Genomic DNA, 25,606 nt, shown 5'->3' with positions numbered 1-25,606 from the left:
GAAGTCTGGGTAACGTTGAATTTTTGTTAAAATTTGTTATTATTTTTATTTATTATTTTTATTTTACATATATACCAGGAAGGCCTTACAGGTAAATCCCAATGCGCCTTCCTGGCCAATTACAAATACAAATACAGCATTTTTATTATAAGTCGTTGAATTGCGGGACACTGAAAAAACTCGCAAATTAACGAGACATCTATGAATTGTACATAAATTTTTATTGTACATCAATCAAATTTTTCAAATAGTGGTGACATAGTAGGTAGGAAGGATTTTTAGCCAATTTTTTTTCCGGGAACCGTTTCAACAATGAAATCAGAGAAAATTGGCAAACTCTGATAGGAAACGACCAACCTGGAGTCACAAATCCAGGTCTGACCAACAGCATACTCTGAAAAATTCATTTTCATTCAGGGATAGAACCCGGCACCTTCTTGACGGTAAGCAGAAGCTTAACGTCCGAGCTATGCTGCTGGCTATATAAAAAAAACAACACACACGTTTCGTTACCACTTTCATAATCGCGTTCATAGAAGTTAAAAAAGCAGCACGCACGCTTTAGTTACTTCTTCCGTAACTTTTTTGCATGGAAGTTACATTAAAAAATATATCTCATTCTGCATGTTTTGGTGATACAACCGATACAATTATGAATAAGGTGAAATAGGAGGGGGTGATTGAAAGAAGAATATGTTGGAGATGGGGGAGGAGACTCAGAGTGGGGGTTGAAGTGTGCACCCCCCATCTGAGGGTGTGTGGATAGTGGAGGTGGGACGCGAGCGCAGTGCGTCGTGGAGCGTCGCGACGCTCGCAACGACCGCACTCGGCGAACGGACACGGCGCCGATAACACGCGTACTGAAACACTCGTGATCTCCAAACATGGACCTCACGTCAATCTGAACTTCACGTTTGAACTTTTCTCGATCTCTTTCGATTTTGTGTTCTTCGAAAATAAATTTAAATTAAAAAGAAAAAAATTAAAATCGAATCATCGGACTTTTCACCTGTACACTTATCCTGAAAAATCTCCGGACCAGTGTTGCTGTTTCGTGGCACCGAAGCGGCGACTTTAATTTCATGAAGGTACGTACGTGTATTTTTGATTTTGCACGTGTGAAACTGCGCGAAAAGTTTTTGTTTTGACGTTTGGGAAACACGTGGACGCTGAAAATTCCGCGCGCAACTTTCCCTCGCGATCCGCTCGCCGGTTTATTCTCGCGAATTTATACGATATTATCTTAGACGTTTTTTTTATTTGAAGTAAAATTTAGAATTAAATCAGTTAAAAACTGTTATATTAATTTATTTACGTATGTACATATATACATATGTATATAATTTGTTGTACAAAACTCTAATTCAAAAATTGTCTGTGGTCTTAGTTTGTATTTTTTAACGGAATTGTTTATCGGTTTTAAGTGAAGTTTTACGATTATATTTTAAAGATTAAAAATATTTTTACTATTCATATGTGTTTATTTTGAATTACTATCTATATACATTAAATATGTATCGTACTTTCTAAAAGTTCTATTGAATGTGAAACATGTTTCTATATAAATGTGAAACTATATTTATTTGTAAAATTCAAACAATTGAAAACCTTTAATTTATTAATACGAATAATACTTTTGAATATTTTTATATTTTGTTTTGAAGTTTTTATTATTATTTGAAAATGACTCATAACTTTTAATATGAATTCGAATACATAACTTTCACATTTTGTCTGAATTGTCATACATTATGACTAAACTTCCATTTGCAGAAGTATATATCGGTCGTTTTCCTATTGTTTCGTAATATTCAGGTGTATATACAATACCAAAATGACAAATTATTGCTTAGGTATGTTTATATTTCCCAATTTATAATTGTACCTGCATTGAAGTAGGGTTTGAAAACTACATATGTATGTAGACTACATTACGTTTTTTTTCGCGGTGTAATTAAAATCAATTTGTTGTGGTGTGTTTTTGTATGAATAAACTGTGATAATATCACTGTCAAGTGTTTATTTTTATTTTTCATTTGTAATGTGACATCTGAGTAAATTTAATTAAGAAAGTTTATCGAAACGTTTACGAGAATTATCTGTTTTTTTTCAACGTTCCAAGTGTGTATTTAAAATAATCGCCGTATTTATTAGTATTCGAAATTTCATTCATCGACTGAATGAGCAATCTAAAGAACAATAATTGAGTAATTTATCCAAATATATTTTCGTAGTAATTGAGTGTTATCGTATTGTCGTTACAAAATGAAACGACCTTAATTGTTTAAGTGTTAAAGTTTGTGAAAACTTTGTACAAAGGATTTAATAGTTAAACATTACACTAGATAAATGTGTTTTATTTAAATTTAGATATCAATGAATTTATATTGGCTTATTTGCACGCTTAAGTAATGACGATAGCAAATAAAATTGGTGTCCAATTAAAGCGGTTATTTGTTTGAAAATCTTACGCACATCTGTTATCGGGAATAATTTTAATTGAATATTGTATAAATATTATTATTTAAATATTAAATCCACTACAGACGCATACAAAATTATTTTTAATATCTTTATCAATTTAGATAACGCTTTTTTTCTAATAATATTCTATTTTTGTTTTGTTCAGTGGTTGGCTAATATCAAATTAAAACAAAGATTTTTATTAATAATAACATCATCTTACTTCGGTCACATTTTCAGTAAATACTGACGTGTCAGTAATATCATAATCAATACTGATGAGGAAATGTTTTTTTTTTATTATTAAATGTGCAAACTTCAGTAATGATGTAAAATTATACCCATTATTTAATATCGAAAATGACATTTTGTAATTACCCAATTAGAAAGCATTGTTTGCCCGAAAGAAAATTGCTTTCGCTTTTATAACTAATATATGACCCATTCAGTACGAACGAAAATTAGGGCCCTTTCAACTTAGCAGTTATGTATGTATTTCGTGTTAATCGCGATTGAGTATTTTATGTTAAGTCGTCGACACAATTTGCTTATTGAATTAGACACTTGTATTAATTGCTCGTAATTATTTTACGTATGCAAATTATAGGAAATGTGCAGTGAAAGTTTGTCCAAAATTAGTCCAGTGTATTGACATTCTGGCGCACAGACTTTTTAAACATATAAATTAAATTAATGATGAGAATTTTAATTTAAATGTTTATTTTATTATTTGAATTATACTTATGTAGGTGTGTAATTTGTATAAAAAGCGAGGATTTTTGTACCAGCATTAATTGGCTACCGCAATTACTCTCCGCGTTCCACCACTCGAAATTACGGGCTGAATCGTCTACATAATGACTAATTAATAGATAAACTGGAGGACCGAGAGTGGGAAGAGGAGAAAGAGAGCAGAGCCGGGCTCTAGAGAGAGGGCTCATTAGCTCGAGCGACATCAAATCCTTTTTCCGCTAAATGATTTTGTCAAGAGGACTTGTTAGCGGCACCCGGTTACCAGTTTGCACTTCGCTAATTGATATAAAAGACGTAGTCCGAATTAACTACGTTTCGTTGGCTTTTAAATTCGCGTTTGAATCCCAACTTTAATTATTTCAAATATATACAAATAAATACCACAAACATACATTATGTATTTAAAATTAATTTAATTTTGTAATAGACATAAATAGGTACATGAAATATTTTACCACACCCACAATATGCTCATACATAGACACGGTCGCTACACATGTAATTATGTCTGAAAAGATGGGTATGAATTATTTTTAATTAAATTTATTTAAGCTGATATTAATGTTAAAAACGCATAATTTGTGGTCTAAAGCATTCAACGGTAAATTACTTTGATTCTTCAAAAACTTGTGTGATTAAAAAATATGTAAAGTCCTCATTACACATGCTATAATATTTAAAAATAAAGTAAAAATGCACGATTAGATACTACCATTCCTATTTATCGTTGAATTTAATGTTTTAAAATATATCAAATTGATAGTTTCAATATTTTAAAATTATTTGCGCAATTTTAGATTTTGATGAATTTAATTGAATTGATGTATTTTTTTTGCTGATACATAACTTCACTTGCAATCAATTAAGTTAAATCTAGCATTATTTAAGTTGTGCGGGAGTCACAATCAGTGACGTCCTCAGACTTATTTGCCGCCTTTAGAAAAAGTTCAAAATGTCGCCCTGGAAATATGATACAAGGGAACAATTTTTTCATTATTATAGTAATATAAAGAACTTATAGGGCTTTCGAGTTGCAAACAACTATTCTTTCCGTAATAAATTCGTCCGACTTTTCTTATATACCAATTAAATTTATAAATTATTTTTTATTATATGTACATCATTCATAAAGCCTATGCGTAAAATGAGTATTGAAAAAAAAAAGTTCGTTAATATTCAGATTATTATTTGAAATTTAGTTTTTTTTATTATTATTTGAAGTTATTTTCTTCCGAATTGTACATGTAAGAAAGTTATATTGAAAATAATTTTATCTAGCGCATCATTTTTTAATTAAAACATTCATAAATATTTTTTTCAGAATTTAAAAATATGTTAGGGGGCATGGAGATTTTTGAAGCGCCGAAATCAGGCACGGCACAAATATGTTTGAAAAACACTGGTAAAGATATTTTAAATTACATTTTTATATGTCTTCAATTTAATTTGAAATGTACATATAAACGTTTTAATATATGTAAGTAATTAGGATGCAATCACCTAATCGCCTTTCTTAAATGACGAATTCTATTTTAAATGTGAATGATTAATGTACGGGCTTGAATGAAAAAAAAAATTATATCATACAAAGCAAATATAATATGCCGCCCTATAAAGTGTGCCGCTCTTAGGAGTCGCCCTATTTGCGTATGCCCAAGGGACGTCCCTGATCAAATCATCTAATTTACTGATCCGATGAATTCCACTGCATGACTGTCACAAAATTACTATAAATTTATCAAATTGATCAACAAAATCGTCCAACTACTGTTATAACATATATGTAGTACAACTTTTTTAAACTGATAAGGTCATATTATTCTTTTTATATAAATTTATCATCGAATGGCACTTCGATTATTAATTGAATCTAATTAATATTTTATCTTAGTGAAGGTGAATGACGTTATAACTATTCTAATATATTTTATAAATGCTGTAGAAAGAAAGTATGTGATAATAAGCAGTGTTTCGACAGTCCTATTAAATTGATACCGCCGGCTCATTAAACTAACGATTCAAATTTGACACGTCCATATTAAAATAATAGGGCGCACGATAGCACGATAACCGAGAGAGTTATTTTATCTGTTGAAAATAATGAGTTATGAGAATAACAAAGTTAACTCTCCACTTTCGAGTAAATGTGTACGTGCGTACATACAAACATATGTATCGCATACAAATGCATACATATGTTATTCATTAAAATTATAATATGTTCAGTTGCCATTCACAGTATTGCCCCGGTATTACGGCGATAAGATAGTAGGATTTAATTTAAGCACTTTGTTATGGTGAGATGATAAAAGTAAACTACCCATTAAATCTGAAGATAACATAACAAACTACTTTGACACCAATTATAATGTTTTTATTTATATGTACGCACGAAGATATACAAATATATATAGTTTGTTACGTTTATTTCATCTTGTGTGTATTCCATTATTTTTCTATTACCAGTGATCATTTTAGCATTATGAAGAACAATTTATATTTAGTGTATTAAATAAAATAATAGCCGATTATGCAAAAAGTATTCCGTATACATACAATATATATTAATTTTATGCAAATTAGTATTTTATCAGTGTCATTTGCGTATTGCAAAATTATCGCTACAATTTGTACGGTGTATATTTTATACGAAGGCAAAGCATAATATGTACATACTATGCATTATCTATCGAGTTTTGCATAAATCAACAATGCATATTTTTTATTTTTAATAGGTTAATTAAATCGTGATATATTGTATTAACGATCGACAGCGATCCAATAATTTACAACGGTTGATAATCATTAATTTACATTGATTGAGTTGTTTTCGTTAGAATATCAATGAATAGTTATTTATGACATTTAACTTATATCAAATGTTAATAATTGTTTGGCGAATGTTATACTTCACCAATTATAGATCGTATCGTTCAAATTATTTTAATCATGTTTGTGCCATGACCGAGTTCAAGTATTCGTATTTAATTATTGGTTTTCCAATTTAAAACAAGTACCGTCAGTTGATTCACACATTGATGTAAGCATTTCATTTTTTTCATAGAGATGTGGAGTGAGTGTCGAAAATTTCGAGGATAGTCAAATATGATGATAATTTTATAAATTAAAAAAATGCATATTGTGGGGAGCCACCTCCGGCTTAGAAACCTGCTAAATATTTTATATACCTTTATAAAATCTGATATCAAGGAACGGGTACATATAAATTTAATGATTTTTTTCATATTATATAAATGTCGGTAGATACATAATTTTTGTGCTCCATATGAAAATGTTTCAATATCCAATAAATACATTTGTAAATGTAAGAAAAGGTAATATTGTTGTAACAAAGAATTAAACTGATAGTAATAGGATACTATGTAATTTAATATTAACAAACAATATATTATTATTTTTGGACGTCTGGCTCTTTTACGATACTTATTATATTACCAACAATAAACTATTGTTAAAAAATAGTTTTGTAAATTGAGTCTGTCTAAAATATCAATTTCTCTGTGAAATACAGGATTTTTATTTTAATATGGTAATTTACGACTACATATGTACTCGTAATTGAAATATTTTACATATTATGCGAGTCTAAAAAAATGAGAATGAAAAGCAAAAGCAGTTTTATTAATAAATTTAAGGCCATTTTGTAATAGCGAATATTAATTAGTTGACTGTAATTTTTTATGTTTGGAATTATAAATTGTGTCGACCTCTTTATATTACAGCGAGTCAATTAGTAAAAATTGTCATCTGTTGTTTATGCTATCGTAACTATGTATGTATGTCAAAATTGTCTCATAAAAACGAGTTTATTCAAATTGAAATCCATTAAGTGGTACAGATGTTTTATATAAATTCAATATTACATTCGCACATAAATAATATGTTGTTTTTTAAATCTTGTCAACGCTGTTATTAGTTTTTTATAGTTTAAATATGTTACATTATTATTTTATTCAACCGCATTTATCAAAAATTAAATTTTTGTTGTTTGAACCTTAAGACTGTTTAAGGAAAGTTTAAATTACATGAATAACAAAATGCTATCTTTATAATAAAAACAAGTAAAACTTCTGCTACCGAAAACTCCCATATTTCATTAAAATGTCAAGAACGGCCGTTTTGTTTTAATACATTTTTTTTAATTAATGATTAAAATATTATGCGTGTTTGTACATACATATGAATGCTCTTAGAACATATGTACGTTGAAAATTTCAAACAGATAACAGTAATTGCTTTTGTGATTATGCTGTAAATGTAATTAAAACGAAAATAATATATGGAGTGAAGCGTATGACATCATGCTTCGCTTAATTAGCAAATTAATTATGTGCGAAGAATTTCTAATTAATGTCCTACTGGTACGAATTATTGTTTTTTTTCCTAACCCGTTAAAGAACATGTGTTCCGAACGTCTTATATTTGCAATAAAATTAATAACGTGCAAAGTTATTCATTTTAAATGCCTATACACACTACATATGTAGCATAATACATAATTTAAATTATTTCATTTTGATCTGACTAATTGGTATATATGTTTGCGTACTACATTTATGACGTTGAAAAATATCAATCGAAATTTTTATACATAATTATATAATATGTAAGTTGCAGATAGCTTTACACAAGTTATAATTGAATTTAATTACGAATTTATAGATATTGAGCGTTTTTAATACAATTTTTCGCTTCGTATGCACTTTACAATGTATTTATTGATTCAATATTATATGTATTATACAAATTTGTTATGGTTCATATTACGTTATCTAACTGCTATGACTGTTGTCTCTTATTTTTGAAGTAATTTCAATACAATTACGTACATAATTATTTATAAATTATCGTTAAATTGAAGGTAAAAATTTTACGTTAATTAAATTTGACAAGTACCATATTTACATATGAATACATTGTTATATGAGCCGAAGTCCAATTTCCAGTTCCAAAAACAGTATTTTAGTTTGACTTAATTTACAAATTGTTATCACTATGTACTTTAAATTCGATATGTCCAGAATCTCAAAAAAGCAGAAAAAACTTATTACAGGCCACCAGTATTTTTCAATATTGTAAAATGCAAAAATTATATTTATTGTTTTGCGAAATATTTCTCGAAATGAAGAAAAATGAATTTACGCCAATTAAAAATATAACGGCTCATGTACCTATATATAATATTTAAATATGCTGCTGACAATATCTATATGGTTATTAAATCCAGATCGACGGTCTCCTGCTAGGAATTGTCTTTTTATCTAACTTTGTTGTGACGGATTCAATAAAATCGCCCTCTCTGTTTCTCGCAAATCTGTAGCAAATCCGATTTTTTTGATTGTTAAATCAAATCGGATTTCATAATACTATTTATTAAAATATGTATTTTATTACAAACTATTTCAAATCATAGGATATGTATTATTTATAAAATATTTTATGATTTTACTGGATGAAACTTTTGCTCTATTTGTGCTCTATTTTAGTATTATGTAAATACATAAATATGTATATTATACTGCGTAAGATGAGTTTATTGAAAACACTTTTATGCTTTTTTTTGCATAATACCCTGCGTATTTTGTTTTGAATTTTGAAAGTTGGCCAAAACTTTTTAGTGGTAATAAATGTCAATACTCTCGATTTCCTTCTGCAGAAGAGTCACTTTCAGAAATCCAATTCACCCCTCCTACTCGCCGCGTGTATCTCGTCAAATTGATGAGTGGCACAAATAATGAGTCTTGCGTTGACGAGGGATGAATGGAGGGAGGGAGAGGATGAAGACAGTCCAGAAGAAACGAGTCACGGAGAGGATGGGAGGAGGTTCAGTAGGTGGTGCTGATGGGGAGGAGGCGGGGTAGAATGTAATAACAGTTTTAGAAACTTTTAAATTGCCCAAAGTCGATACATCCAGAATGGATATTGCTTTTTTATGAGCAATTCGGCCATAGGCCTCTCGCCACCAAAGAGGAGACATCCCCAGACGGGGAACCACTCTTGCCCTTAAATGAAAAAAGTATGCGTATCTTAAGTTATTTTATTAATAATCGATAATGATTCTTCTCCAGATACACACTATACTGTATATGTAAATGTATATTATTTAAATTGTATCGAGTATTAAAACAAACTCAACGAACACATGTCGATGTAAGAAAACATATGTACATACTACCATATTAAACAATATGGAATATTAATTAGATATGATATATTTTTTCATTTATATGATCGTGCAATTTTTTTAAAAAATAACTGTTATATTTGAAATTACTTATTCAAGAATATTTTACAAAACTTAATACTAAAGATTAAGTACTAAATTTGGTGTTAGTTACTTTCAAAGCGATTAAATAAACAAACATCGTTATACATGAATATGTATGTATGAACGCAGGGCATATGATGACTAATTCGAGATTAAATATCAGGAAGATTAAGAAAGGTTAAGACAGATCTAAAAAAGTCATCGAGTATGGGTTAAATCTCTGTAAATATATATATCAAAAAGAACCAGTTACCACTGTGATAAAATTCTTTGAAGTTCATATTTGGATCATTATTTCATCATTCTATGGTAACCGAAGCCGCTTGAAATCATCGCAATTATTACATATACATACATATGTTTCTCAATTCTGGTTCTTATCTAAATTTTTAAATAAAATTTGTGTTTTTTCGAATAGCACACATATTTGTTGTTTTCTCCATACCGTACCGATTTAATGGTTTCGTCACTTGTATTACGGGGAATCGATCTCCTTTTCAGACCAGATTTCTGCTAAGGTGAATTTGTTTCATCTAAAATATACTAATCTGATTGAGGGATCGTTTAATTTAATATCGTAAACGTGTTCTGTTATTTTGTATTTGTATTTGTTTATTTGGTTCTTCTTTCGACGACTTGGAACTACTATGTAATGTCAAAATTGTTTTGAAAGTTGTTTGACAAATAAATATTTGTAGACCCGTATCATGTTTGTTAATATTTGATTCAACGAATGAGTCGCTTAGTATTATGTATGTTGTTGAATACCTTATGCGGATTTATAAATTTCAATACGGCGAATGTTGGTAATATCCATATCGATGAAAATTTTCAGATGAAAGGGTAAGCTAGATGGTGGTTGAAATCGTGAATGGGTGGGAAGGGGTGGAAGGGCTGAGGGGGTGGAGGGTTCGTTTCAATTGTGTTCGGTTCAAATCCGCGCGCGCTTGTTTATTGGAAAATGGAAGTAATGGAATTTCCACGGCAATTCACGGGTAATTATGATCGGCTCAAGAGCGTCGATCAAATACAAAAAGGGTTTGCTTTTGCTGCAAACAATGGGCTCGCCCTCTCGACTCGGGTATTCGCGGCCGCTTCGACCGTTCGCGGTTCGCCGTACGCGCAATTAGCCGAATCAAACGTTTGACAAATTCCTCGTAAAAAATTACGGATAAATATCTCGTGCATGTGCCCCGTCGGGGGAGGGTTAGCCCTTCTAGTGCCGTCGAAGCCGCTACGGTAATTTGAGCTGTAAACAGACCTTTAATTAAATGCAATACGCCTTGAAATTGGATACGGCGCGTCAGCTCCATTATTGTTTGTTATTATTATTATTGTGTCGTATAAATGTGATTTAATGTGACTTTTCGACAGTCGGCGCACTTTTAAAGTATTTACAATTTCGAATGTTGGAAATCGGAAGGGGTAGTAAAATGGAAAGCTTTCACTAGCAAAGAGCTTACGTGTCCCAAATAAAGCTCTACGTCCACTTCGGCTTTCATACATTTTTTTCTGTAACTAATTTTCTCCCCTTGCGCTTCTGTTTAATAGGAAAACACTTTTTCCAATTAAAAATTTCTCACCAGGCACATGCAAGCTTTTGATCAGTAGTCGACGACCTTTGAACTACGCTATGCATTACAACATTATTTCTGGTTTCATTAAAATAAATTCATCGAGATTGAATTTATCTTAGATTTTTATTTGACTTATTTATATAAAGCCTGTAATTATTCGGTCAGTTACGTTAGAATAGGGATTATTAAAGCTATTCTAAATGTCAACCTATAAAACCCTCAACACGAGGCCACCAGCCCCCTAAAGAATACAATCTGAATGACTGTTTCGTCGGAGAATGAGTTAGTTGTCCTGCTAGATTGTAACATATCAACCGCTCTATTTAAAAAAAACCACAATATTACGTAAAATGACAATTTAGATACCGAAACCTAATTCCCTATGACACACGTTATAGCGTGCATGTCATAGGAAATTCAGAAGAAAAGATGAAATGTAAATAAATGATCAGTAACTTATACTATCGGTCATTTAATGCTTGACTATTTACTACTTGTCAAAAAATACGTTAAACAATGGGCAGTTTACAGGCCGTTCAACTTTATTTATGTAGTACACTACTAAGTATTGTAAATAGGTTTTTGAGCTCTTTTTCCTATTATGCTTTAGATTAACATTAGAATAATATAATACTGTGATTAATAACCAAATTAAATTAAATTGTAAAATAGAAAATGATCAGTAGATCAGTAGCTATTAAAATAGATATAAGATGTATTGTGAACATAATTTCGTAATAATAAAAAGCATTTAAAAATCAATGTAGTACACTATTATCAGTGAAATTTCCATTTGACCAATTTTTTAGAAATGACCATTTACTAAAAAAACTGACCATTCAATTTGTTGCCATTATATAATATAATATATAGAATAACGAAATTCGATCAATAAAAGAGACCGATAGCATATAATTTTCAAAATGATCTATTTTCATATTATTATTAGTTCAATTATTTAAATATTTTATGTTCTTTCATTTATTTTCCGAATTAAAATTCCGTTTTCAAGAAAACGATTCATTAAATTTCTTAAGGCCTATTTTTAAGGTAAAATTGACAAACATACTATTATACAATTAATATAGGACAGTTATTGAAATTGTGTTTGTCTGTTTTCCAGAATTTTAATTTTCTTATAATTTTTGTTTATTATTATATGAAGATAGTTAACATGACCCCAAAAGAAAAATTCCAATATATTGTGAAATATGTCGGATTAAACGCGCAGCATACGATAACTATATATTTTTTACTTTATTGGTTTTTTGTGTTCTAAATTTTTGAACGATTCGCGACTACTGGTTGTGACAGGGGTACTCCACCCCTCTCGTACTATTATTTACTTCGTGTATATGCGAATAATAGCCGTGTAAATTTTTTGTATAAAAAAAAGGTTGTAAAACAACTCGATGTAGAAGCGAGTGCGTTCGATTAAAAATAAACATAATTGGAATGAAAAAATATTGGTCCAAGTGAATTTGACGTATCCCAAACCAAACCTCCCTTTCCTTTATTTAATCCACCTCCAACGAATGCAAAATGTACAGTACATTTATTTGTCGTATTCTATGCATGTGTGTATGTATTAAAATAATGCATACTTTGTGTTGGGGTTAAAATAAGGGTATATTCGCAAACGATTACGGTTTTTTTTTGGGGGATGATTGGTTTTTAGGGAGAGAGTGGTGGAGGATCAATTTTTATATTTGGAGTGAAAGAATTGCAATTATTCAAATCGAATTGAAAGAAAACAAGCGACCATTGTGAGGTTTCGTGAAAATTGCTTTGGAATTCATATTGCGTCACTGGTAAAATTCAAGTTGTGGACATTCAATCTACAATTTCATTAAATAAAAAAAATATTAATATTTTCGTAAGGTTATGATATATTGAATGATTGAGGTTTAATATTTTTATTTAAGTTGTGTCAAATTATTTACAATTTTGCCAAATTGTGGTAGTTTTTTTTATGTAAAACGATGCATTATTAACATATATTATATAATGACGTTTTTTTTATTGACATAAAATACAAACACTTTTCAATTAAAAAATGAAGTCGTTTTGCGTCTTTTCCAGCAACGTTGTGTTTAATGACAACCCGAAGGGGAGCTTTTAAATTGGCATTTAGGCATAATGAAATGAAAATAACGCGAAATAAAGTCGATTATCCCATGAACCGACCCAATATTGCCAGTAAAAACATCATAAATTGATTGGGTAAGCAAACCGGAATATTGAATCGAAAAAAAAAGTAAAAATTATGGGAATGCCAAATGTGTTAATTACGTAAATATTTTTGGAAATTAATTAATTTTATCCTTTATTGCGTACACTTTTTTACATTGGACAAAAATTAAAACGAATTTATGATTAATAATCATATATGTATAATATGACATTTATGATTAATAATCATATACAAATTTCCCAGCTCTTTATCAATTTGATTGCGTTTTAAAACAGGTTATCTTGCAAGTTGTATATTACACATAATAGTTAATCATTTTTTATTATGCTTTCGATCTCCGTGGTCTTAGATGTAGGGACAACAGTGCCGGCCCTGGTCGTATTTCAATAAGGGAGGTAATATCTTTTGTTTCAATCCTCAACTTCCATATCTCGCGCGCGCCCAGCAACAGACGTCGCTACATATATTATTTTTCTGGGCGGAAGAAAGGGGGGGTTGCTTTCGGCTAGGGGATATCGCTTGTCCAGAAATATACTGTAATAAATGTAAACAATTCAAATCGAATATGAGCCAATAAATTTGACTCGTCGCACAAATTGTGCAAATAGTAAAAAAAGCGAGTCCCGTTTTACTATTGTAAATAAAAATGAAAATTTCTATATGTATGGTTTCTTGGAAATATGCATTCTCGTTATATATGTATGTATATATTGGATTCATACATTCAAATGACAATAGTACGTAAGTCAGAGGTTTGATTTAATATTATTGTTTAGTATGAACTATGCAGGTCGATTGACTTCGTGTGCATTCACTGCAAATATGATGAGTTTCGTTCAGACTATAAATAATATTTGTATGGATCTGAGAAACTTTTGATATGTCAAAGGTTGACAGCGAACCAATATAATAAAATCAAAGATGTATTAGTTTATTTTGTAGTATTGATCTTATAGTTCTTTATGCAAAATATAATATATTTTTAAACTAACTTGCAAACTTCTCAAAACTAAAATGACATTTTTTTATCGGAGAAAGAAAACTGTTTTATCGACCCTCATATTGTTTCTTTTTATCGAGGGTTTGCATAAAAGTGGATTCGGAATAATTCTGAAATACATACATAGATATGTATATTAAAAATCATGTTTTTTACTAACCTCTTCTTACTTTCACTAATTATATACTAGTTGTTTTACCCGGCTTCAGTGTAAAACAACTAGTGCAGTGCCCCCCCGGGAGCATTCGCCCCCTGCGCCCCTTGCGCCCCTCAGGCCTAGGGCACTGACTACTCGAGAGGCCCCGTGTCGGAAATCATACCTTTTATATCATACTTATTCAATTACTTAAAAAAAATAGCAACCAACAAATAGGTATTTTTACTAGCCTCTTCTTTCTTTCCCTTACGATTTCTAGTCAGAAGAAATTTTGAATCGTTTTCAAACTTTGCCATTTTGCTCGGTTTGGTCATCAATATAGTATGTGGAAATGACGTCCGCCATTATTATAATAGTTCTGATAGATTTTTCGCATATTAAAAATATATCTAAAAGATCTTTTTTTTTAGTTCGTTATAGGGACCGAAATTATTTTTCACAGGGCCAGGGATTCCTCTCTACGGCTTTGATGATGATGATGATACAATCGAACATATATACCAGGAATGCCTTACAGATATATCTGTAGTGCTGCTGGTCAGATCTGGATATTTGCGACTCCAGGTCGATCGTTTCCTATCAGAGTTTGCCAATTTTCTCTGATTTCATTGTTGAAACGGTTCTCGGTAAAATTGGCCAAATATCCTTCCTACCTACTATGTCACTATGTCACTATTTGTGATTGATTAATGTACAATAAAATTAATGTACAATTCATAGATGTCTCGTTAATTTGCGAGTTTTTCAGTGTCTCGTAATTGACTTGTATAATAAAAAAAAATGCTGCAATGTTTGTAATTGGCCAGGAAGGCACATTGGGGTTACCTGTAAGGTATATACATACATATGTAAAAAATAAATAAATAATATGAACTTGTATGACTCTTACTTCAATGCAAAATTACCCTAATACGATTACAATTTCAATAAAAACGTATAGAAGTATTTATCGCACGCATCCTATAAGTCGATTTTACAATTTAATGCGACGTCGAATTAATTTATCGATACGAGTTGTGACAGTAACACAGCTCGGAACCGCCATCACACTGTCCGCGCTGTAAGGGTTGACCGTGGCGCGTCCGGTATGTTTCGTGGAAATAATCTTCCCCCCTTTTTTTTGTTGTTTTGTTTTCAACCTTTTTTCCAGATTCGTACGTCGCTTTATCAATCGAGCGCGTTTTAATACACAACCAGAATGAGAAAACGGGCACTCGTCGAACGGCGGATGGGACGGGGTCGGGCGAAATTAATTTGGGCGGGAAAATATGCGTGTTTGCCGATAATGGCCGGTTGTGTGTTTGATAATGTGTTACGGGACAGGGGTGGTCAAGGTCCGGTCCGGGTCCACACGCACGCCTGGCGCGCCGCACCTCATAACATATGCATCCCGGAATTGGATATATTATGTGCCCCAATGGCAAAACCCCCTTTTCCCCCCATCCCAGCCGTATAATGTAATATCGTATTCGACGGGGCCGAATTGGGCATGATTTTTCAATAGGCGGCTCGAAAACGAATTGTGCACGGACACAGATAAGTTCGCTGGTTAAGAAATTTTCAAAAGAGCGTTACATATTTAAAAAAAACCCGGCCGGATGGAAATTTAATGCTTCAAAAAGAGGATACGTCCGGGGAAAAGAGAATGCGTGGTAATTCTACGTTGTCGGTTCAATTTTGCCGTCAATATGTAAATGGACGGTGTCAACATCTGTGACTATTTAATAGGATTCACGCAACGTTCGTTCACTAATTCCAATATCCGATTTATGTTTGGTCAACGCAATGATAGTGCTCTCTCCCTGCTTTGTCACTTCCACTCATTGTTGCTTTTATAATATGTTTTATTCACAAATAAACAATGACATTAATTACTTTATGCTTAACTACACACAAGGAATTGTGATTGAATCAACACCTCACTAAAATCAAGTTAATTGTGTGATCAAATAGACGGGGTAGACATTTGATCAAGGGTAGCCATATGCACGTTTTGTTTATCATTTTTATCATGAAGTTAATGTTTGTTTATTTTTTTTAAATATTTACTTAAGTGAATGAAAGTAAGTGAGAAAAATTGTATTAGGCAAATTTGTTTAGAAATAGTAGCAACCGAATCAATAAATCAAAAAAAAATCCAACATCCGCAATACCTGGAAAATTAAATGCATAGAGTTGGCAACAATTTACTGTTGTAATTTATTTTTATTAAAAAAATGGTGATGATAGAATCTGCTCTCATTAGTTTTTTTTTTTAAGTTTAGCCACAACTCAGCTCACAGGTTAAACATTGTTTTAGAGTAGATAGGTCGAGTGTTCAAATCTCGGTTGGAATCGAATAATTATTCGATTTATTATATGTATATGTATATAAACTTCTGGCAAGATCTGGGTGGTTATTAAATCCAGATCAACAAACTCCTGTTAGAGTTCGCCATTTTATATAACTTAATTGTTGAGACGAATCCAATAAAATCAGCAAACTCTGATTCTCTCAAATTCGTCGTAAATTCGAATTTGATGATTGTTAAATATACCTATGTATGTACATTTTAGAATGTGTTTGGTATTATGTTTAACAAATTTATGCATTGGTGTCGATTTGGAGCAACATGTAAAAATGAAAATTATGAAATATAACAAATTGAAGTTCGAAAAAAAATATTCAAAAGAAAAAAAAGGTAAATATTTAAGTTACCCATATGGTTAATCGGATTTAATTTAATTTAAATGATAGAAATATAAGGATATGGAAAATATCTACATATATATGTAATCTAATATATGTATGTATAATTTCGAAAGAGACTTTGTATGTAAGTTTTGGGTGGGATAATCCGTGACGTTATCGAAAAAATCAAATTTTCTATGACGACGAACGATATCGATATCGATTTCAATTCCATTTTCGATTTCAATTCTTTTTTTGAAGTTCCAGATCCGGATTCTTTTTTCAGTTCCGGTTCCCTTATATATATAAAACCGTTCATTGTTTGTGTGTGTGATACATTTCTAATTGGCTGTTGTTAAATAATACTTTTTTTTTGATTGAAATAAATTTAGTAAAAAAAACAAATGAATGTTTACCATTAGATTAGCCATATTTAAGCGGTTAGTATAGTATTACAAATATCGAGCGAAGCCGGGTAAAACCATTAGTAATAAGTACAGTCAACTCTCCTATGTACAACGTGCTAGATCTGTTCCGCAAGAAAGCGGAAAAGAAGTAAGAAGCAGAAAGAAAAAGAATGAATTTGTTAAAAAAAAACATCCACTTACAATTTCACTTCTTTTTTTTTTTTTTTTGTTTTTTACGCCTTTTTGATAAACGTATTCAGTGCGTAATAGGAGGTTTGACTATATTTTGATTTTGGATTAAAAATTAAAAATAATTTAACCAAGTTTACCACAAAGCAAGCAGCCTTTCAAGCGCTTTGAGCGATCGAGGTTTATTATGAAAATACAATAAAAAATAAAAATAAATTTATAACCGAAAAGTTTGTGTGTTCGCACTTATGCGTTTGGAAAGAGGGTTTGATGCAGATCTTATTTCCGCACTGACGATAAAATACATAGGAGGGAGAATAATAAAAAAAAAGAATTATTTGTGTCCAGTCCGGTCGCGTCTCCGACATAAGAGGATGGGTGTCCGCTAGTGAAATTGCTTTTCAATCCCTCGGACTTTGGACTTGTAAAGAAGTTATTACCTTTGTATGGCGACCGGGGGGCACGGCGGGGTGGGGGTGGGTGAGGGGCAGAGGCGCACGTAGAGCGGCTGGCCCGGGGCCCCAAAGCGCCCCCATCTAATATCGGCCATATCTTGGGGCCATATCTGCGCGTTTTATTAAAAACGCATCGCGTCTGCTTTGTTCTGTGGGATACGCGCGCCTCGATTCGCGATGACCATTGTTCTTCGAGGGGGTCTCCTGGCAACAGGAGCACACCTTATTTTTTTTTTATCAAAATTCCACTATATTAATTATTTTAAACTTACTCGAAATTTAAATAATTTGGATTGGGATACTAAAATATTTGTATATAAAATAAATTTGAATATATAAAATTTATAATAGAAAAAATGTGTATTCTATACATGGTTTTCTAGATCAAACTTTTTGCCTGAAGTTGCTGAAAGATTTTTATAGATTGCGTACTTACAGTCGAGGGTATTTTTTTAATGCATGTACATATGTATGTACCTACATACATATATTATATTTTTGATAGCTCCATGCTATTTTCTTAACTTGTGCGAAACCCTTTAAGATTTAAATAGACAGATTAAAGCTAATTTTTATTTTGAGTTTTATGAATTTATTGATTGGCAGGAGTTAGTTTTCTGTTTATTTTGAAAATTTAAAGCTAAAAATCTTCGTCAAACAATGAAACGAAATGAATATTGTAGTTAACGACTATACAGGTATCGTGGGCCGTGATCCCTATGACAGATAAATCGCTTCAATTGTGAGCCCAATTAGATTTATGTCTGTAAAGAACTCGGGTGACAGTAGACGTAATATTGCCCAAATTTAAAAAATTTAATCGGATACTTGGCCATAAAAATGCGAGCTTCGATATGAATCTATAGGACAACATGTGCCAAATTTTGATAGCTTTTTCTTCTTTCTTCTTTTAAATAATATTTAGTTTCTAACTGTGCATAAAGTTTTATATTGCCAGGAAAACACACGTCGGACATTTTCCCTTGCCTTTTTTTTCATTTTATTGAAAAAAATGCGTACTCCTTTCATCGAATATGACAGAGGGATATTCCGCGACGGTGATGAGATCCGGAATTGCGCCTTTGCCGGATATTTACGGCTTTTTAAGTGTAAGGTCAAAAGTTGCAATTTCGTTCTCGGGATATTGTCCCCTTTGGGACAGAGAGAGGTCAGTTTTATATAATACGTTTCCCGTGTTGTCCCGGACACGGCGAGACACTGATCCTTACATCACATATATTTGTTTATTGGATCCTTATCTCCACTCGCCTCGTCCTTTTGCAGCGACACATTTTTTTTTATCCCGAGACAGAAATTGCCCCACTCTAGATTTTCCACTCTGCCCCATTGCAATTTTTCGCAACATTTCTCCGCTACATTTTTTCAATGCGATCGAAAGGTCAATATCTCCGCGTTTATTTACTGTTTGTTTTCTTGAAAAAAAATATGTGGAGGAGGAATATAATGAGTCTGTCCCGTTGGGGGGTTAGACGCCATAAATCAATGTCCACTTTTTAATTAATTCCCCAGTATGCAGTGTCGACATCGCTACCGCTAAAATGAAATTGCATTAATTGCACCCTACCAGATTTTAAAAGCACAGTACCCGTTTTGTGCATAGCGTGCGACACGTAACTTTTGCCCGTTTATTAAATGCATCGCTGCAACCAACCCCCTCTCTTCCCGTCCCTTTCTTCGTATCACCCTTTGCCCTCCTATCACCACTTGCGAGTTGTTATACAAACGAATCGCAAAATATGTACACAGACACACACACACACACACACACACCAGGATCAAAATTCAATATTTAATTTTTAACCGCATCGTAAAATTGACGTCGATGTAATAAAAAAACTTATTTTAATGCACTTTAAAAATATGTATATAAAAAGTTCGGAAATAGCCCCAGTGTAATGTACGCATGCGGTAATGCTCAATTTAATATTCAAAAAAGGATGTAAAATTATACATAAACTAAACATTTGTGTAATTGATCTGTAGATTCATTTTGTACTCAATTGATTCTTAAATAAGATTATATATTTTTTATTTAAGTTTTATTTAAAAATCTGTTATAAATATTGTATTTATATTAAATTAAATATCATCACAGCCACTTACCGTCATCCACTGCTGGATGATGGTCTCTACAACACGTTTCCATTCGTTTGTGTTTTGAGCAACTCTCATTCATTTCATTCCACACATTTTTCTGATTTCATACATAAATCTCCCCTGGGCATTCCTTGCATCCTTTTACATTCTCTCGGGTACCATTCGAGCAATTTTTCGTCTATCTATCGCCCGTTCTTCTAGCTGCATGACCCGCTCGTTACTATTTCAATCTCTTCACTCTCACCATTACATCAAGAACTTCGACATACTACGTATTCTGTTTTATATCTCTCCTTGTTATGCCCAGCATACAGTGTTCCATACTTCTTTGAGTGCACTGGACCTTATGCAACATTCTGGAGTTCAATTCTCAAGTTTGGCATGCATATGCTATCACTGGCATATTAATCAAAGAAAATTACATACATCTAAGATGTTGTATATGTATGTTGGATAGATTTGAGTATAAAATCATAAATTTATCCAATTATTATTGCTGTAATAATTATAATCACTGTAGAATGACAATTTAAACTACTAGAAGTTAGAGAGGGGCAAACTTCATATACATAAATATGTATATTATTAAAATGAATAATTTTTATTTAACAAGAAACATCGTCATAGATAACGCTGAGCTATTGAATAATGTCAATAAACATTACACAAGATAACTAGACTATAAACAAAACGGTGATATATATATATATATTTATATATATATATATATATATATATATATATAATATATATATATATATATATATATATATATATATATATATTTATATATATATATATATATATATATATATATATATATATATATATATATATATTTATATATATATATATATATATATATATATATATATATATATATATATATATATATATATATTATTTATTTATTTTATTTCATACCAGGAAGGCATTACAGGTAAACCCCAATGCGCCTTCCTGGCCAAATTACAAACAATACAGCATTTTTTTATTATATAAGTCGCTAAATTACGAGACACTCACTTAAACTCGACAATTAACGAGACATATATGAATTGTACATACATTTTTTTTTTTATTGTAATATTTACATTAATCATACTCAAATAGTGGTGACATAGTGGGTAGGAAGGATTTTTAGCCAATTTTTAATCGGGAATCGTTTCAACAATGAAATCAGAGAAAATTGGCAAACTCTGATAGGAAACGATCAACCAGGAGTCACAAATCCTGGTCTGACCAGCAGCATTACAGATATACTCAGAAAAATTCTTTTCAATTGAGGTCAGCTCAAGGGATCGAACTCGGCGCCTCTCAGTGTTAAGCAGAAGCTTAACGACCGAACCACGCTGCTGGCTATATATATATATATATATATATATATATATATATATATATATATATATATATATATATATATATATATATATATATATATATATGTATGTATGGACATAGATATGTACATCCATATTTTAATAGAAGACATTAACCATATCTGCAAATTTCGCGTTAAATAATAATGTACGCGGATTTACTTGTTTAAACAATTTAGCTCTCATTGCAATGGCTGCGACGTTGATACTTATTCGCTTTCAAAATGTGAAATGTTTGAAATTAAACTCGCCAGTTTATAAAGTGCATACGAATCAGTAGAAATGGTGATTTTGTATTACAAAAAAATAAGATTATTGTGTCGATCGTTGATTATTATTATTTTTTAACGATAGCAGGTTGTTCGTGCGCCGTCACTGTGTTTTCCGTGCACTTGTTGTCGGCTTTAATGGTTTTGCATATTGAAAATGAAAGGAAATTATGCGAATGATTAATGGCGTCGTCGTAAGTGGTTGCCGCCATAATGAAACCACAAGTTGCGCGGATTATGGCTGTCGCGTCGATTGATTGTGTTTCGAATGCCGTTTCAATTGGCGAATGATTGATGTCATCCAAGTCATATTTTAATTTCGTTAAACTTAACGCCCCCGCGCGCTCGTCCCGATCTGGTGCTCACGCAAAGGGTTAAAAGCACTCACGTCTATAATACACCATTTGATCCGTTCACAATGTTCGAGTTTAGCGATATATATGATATCGATGTATGTACATATGTTTGTATATGTATGTACATATGTATTTGGTATACTTATCGTATGTTTTTTCATTACATTAATGGATTCTGAAACAATTGACAGTGCATACCCTATTTTCAGGCTGCATTAAATATTGTTTACAATGTAGGGTATGTATCGCGGTAGATATAATATTCTTCAATAGCTTGTCATTACTTTCTGGAAGGTATTGAATATTGCTTTAATATCATACATACATATGTACTTCACGGCTCTAAAAAATAAACTGAAATTGGTTGGTTTTAAATTGACGTATTAAAAATTATGATGTTTACTTGAACGTTACATCAGTAGCTGAGTAATACATATATCTGCATAGTATTATAATTATTTGAAATTATCGAAAGATTTAATGTTCAATGTTTCATTTCTTTTGCTTTGGTTTTATATAATATGATCTTCGACTTAGATTAAGATGGAGTTGGTAAAAATTATAAATTTAAGTTTCAAATATTTATAATATTTATTTTATTTCCAAAAGTGGTAAAAATAGGTATTTATACAAAGAGGGGCGATGATTCTAACCAATCACAGCATATTTGGATTTATCGAAAAGGGGGGTAATTTAAAGATCGGCATCCGTGTTTGAGCTTAAGGGGCTAAGATTTGTTACGCAGATCAAGGCACAGATGCAACTACATATAGTAATGAAGTTAATCCTTCGATTTTGAACATGATGATTTGGTTGTTAAATTTAAGCAAAGCAAATTTCTAATATAAACAAATGCAAATCATTAAAAAGGATCAGCACATATGTGGGTTTAGTGGAAAAGTCATCGGTGTATTAAAAAAAAGAACGAAACGAATTAAATTTGACCTTTTTTTCTACGATGCACATAAAATTGCCAACATATCTTTTACTATTTCTGAACGCTTATTTGATTTGAGATTATAAATGTCATCTTATATTTTGTGTAAAATAACCGTGAAATTTACTTTGTTATGTATGTTCTCGTTAATTTTGTTCACTAATTTTTAGCTAGACACATTTCATTGATTATGGGTGTTTAGTTTTCCTTTCCAGATGTATTCAAATGTTGAATAAATTGAAAGCAAAGGATAAAAAAAACATGCTCAACGCCAATGTCGAGTTTGTGCGGCGAATAAAATAAGAAGTTTGACTTGTTATGAATGCAGTTTTTGTGATATCCCCTTCACAGGGGTAATTGTTTTCATATATTTCATACTTCGAAAAACTACTAGTTAATTAAGGATTTAAAAAATTCAATCAAAATTCTTGTAGGTCACAGCTCCCCTCACGTAATGAGTTAAGCCCATGGCCCCGGAGTTGAAATCATTATACGATAACCACTCATCTATGTACATATGTTGCTGGTTATATACGTTTTATTCAGGTTCTGCATTTATTATTTTACTTAAAAAATCTGGCCCGCACACGTCAGTCGAATATTTAATTGCTAGGTACATAGTGTTTCATCCAGCGATACTACATACATATTTGATCCATTAAGGAAATCAAAAGCTTATAAAATCTTAGACTGAGTTAAATTATCGCATTCATTTCAAATTAGCATTCAAAATTCAAATTTGTGATTACGATTTTGCCCCCCCCCCACCCTCCTCTTCGTACGACTCTGATCTCGATTGAACATATTACAGTTGCAATATTATTTCGATCTGCCATACAACGTAATATCGTAAGTCAACTTGTGTGTTCAATAAATCTATTTGATTCCGTTGATACACATATTGTTTCTGTTCTCCCGACTAAAATAAGAAAATGGTTGTCCAATATTGATAAAAGCAAATGTTTAACGATTATTACCGCATAAAATACTCACCAGAGCCAATTCGCCGCCAATTAAGGCTCATCACACCATAAAAAGAAATAACCTAGTGTCAGTAATCGAACCAATAACTCTCTAGTGTTAACGACATGACCAATATATGTACATATATACAATGCTCATTATAATTATATATGTATGTAATATACCTGGGCATGTGTGTACGTGGAGGGTTAAAAAAATTGAGTGGTCTGTACACAAGTATCGGATTGCCGTGTTTACGCTAAATTATTATTTATTTTTCAAACACTTGGAAAGAGTAAAAAAAAAGTGGGGTAAAATACAAGCCTTGTGAAAACGAGGCCCCCGGTCATTGTGTTTGCCCATTACGCGGAGCTCGGGTTTATTTGATTTGTCGTGCTTTCAAATTGGTGATTAACATGTGGCTGTGATCCCGTTTTAATGTTGAACAAACAGGTATCCTGGCCAAGGGCAGGGGTTGTCAACAAGTCCAGTCATCTGATATATGTAGGATCATAAGTAATCGCAGAATTAAGAGCGCTTCAATTATTGTTCCTTTACCACAATTTATAGGCCGATTGTCTTTTGTACATTTCACGTTAGGAATGAAAGATGACAAACATTACTCTAATCGTAATATCTTATTATGATCTCTACATACATATGTACATACATATGTATATTCGAACGTAAATCATTTTAATAATACATAGTTATCTTTATACTCTTATTCATTTATGTCCTTTATATGTGAGGAATGTTCATTACATAGTTTTTTTTAATTTTCAAAAGTGGCATTTACAATGATTACACGAATATGAACGCGATAAATTTATTTTACATAATATGAAAAATAAAGTTTATGAATTCGATATAATAAACCATTATTATGGGTAGAAATTTAATATTTTAATACTTAACTTAATACTTAACCTCATCAGGTTCAGTAAAGTGTTCAATTTATGCGATGCGATACAACACGATTTCTATGATAAAAATTGTAAAAATGTAAGCATACAATTGCAAAGGACTTTTAAACGTTCATTTAACACTTATCGTACTGTTATGGATAGCGAGTGACCATCACAGTACGGTACAGGGGCTTATATTTTATTTAATTTCTCCAAATATATGTACTGAATGCAGTGTCTTCATATTTTATGTATTCCTCATCAAAACCTTATGATTCAGATTATGTCATTACGAATTAAAAACATTGATCAATATCAACAGAAATTAACTATTTTCGCGGGAAGCCCCTTGTAAAAGATGCAAGAGAGGGGGAATTTAGTACGCGCCGCGCTCAACGATCAGTGTGAGAATTAGGGCTCGGTTTCAGCCTTTACTTTTTTCATTTATTGCACTTATTTTATATTATTCGACGTTTAATACACTATAAAATTATTTTTATAGCTAATTACAATAATTATTA

The 25,606-nt window shown here is 31.5% G+C and overlaps 1 protein-coding gene across 2 annotated transcripts in view; it reads left to right on the top strand.

Annotated features, from left to right (window-relative positions):
* The first annotated feature begins 786 nt into the window (after positions 1–786).
* Bx (LIM domain-containing protein Beadex) overlaps positions 787–25,606 on the top strand; it is a 72,412-nt gene continuing 47,592 nt past the window's right edge. The window contains exon 1 of one of the 2 annotated variants that reach the window (XM_077431293.1): positions 787–1,088. In XM_077431293.1, the coding sequence (XP_077287419.1) occupies positions 1,083–1,088 (6 nt within the window). In that variant the 5' untranslated portion in view covers positions 787–1,082. The remainder of the gene's footprint in view (positions 1,089–25,606) is intronic. The other variant, XM_077431294.1, reaches the window with a different exon arrangement.

The sequence above is a fragment of the Arctopsyche grandis genome, chromosome 5, assembly GCF_051622035.1.
Source record: "Arctopsyche grandis isolate Sample6627 chromosome 5, ASM5162203v2, whole genome shotgun sequence".
Classification (NCBI taxonomy): Eukaryota; Metazoa; Arthropoda; class Insecta; order Trichoptera; family Hydropsychidae; genus Arctopsyche; species Arctopsyche grandis.
The sequence above is the reverse complement of the archived record's forward strand: the minus strand, read 5'-3'. Positions and strand labels throughout refer to the sequence as shown.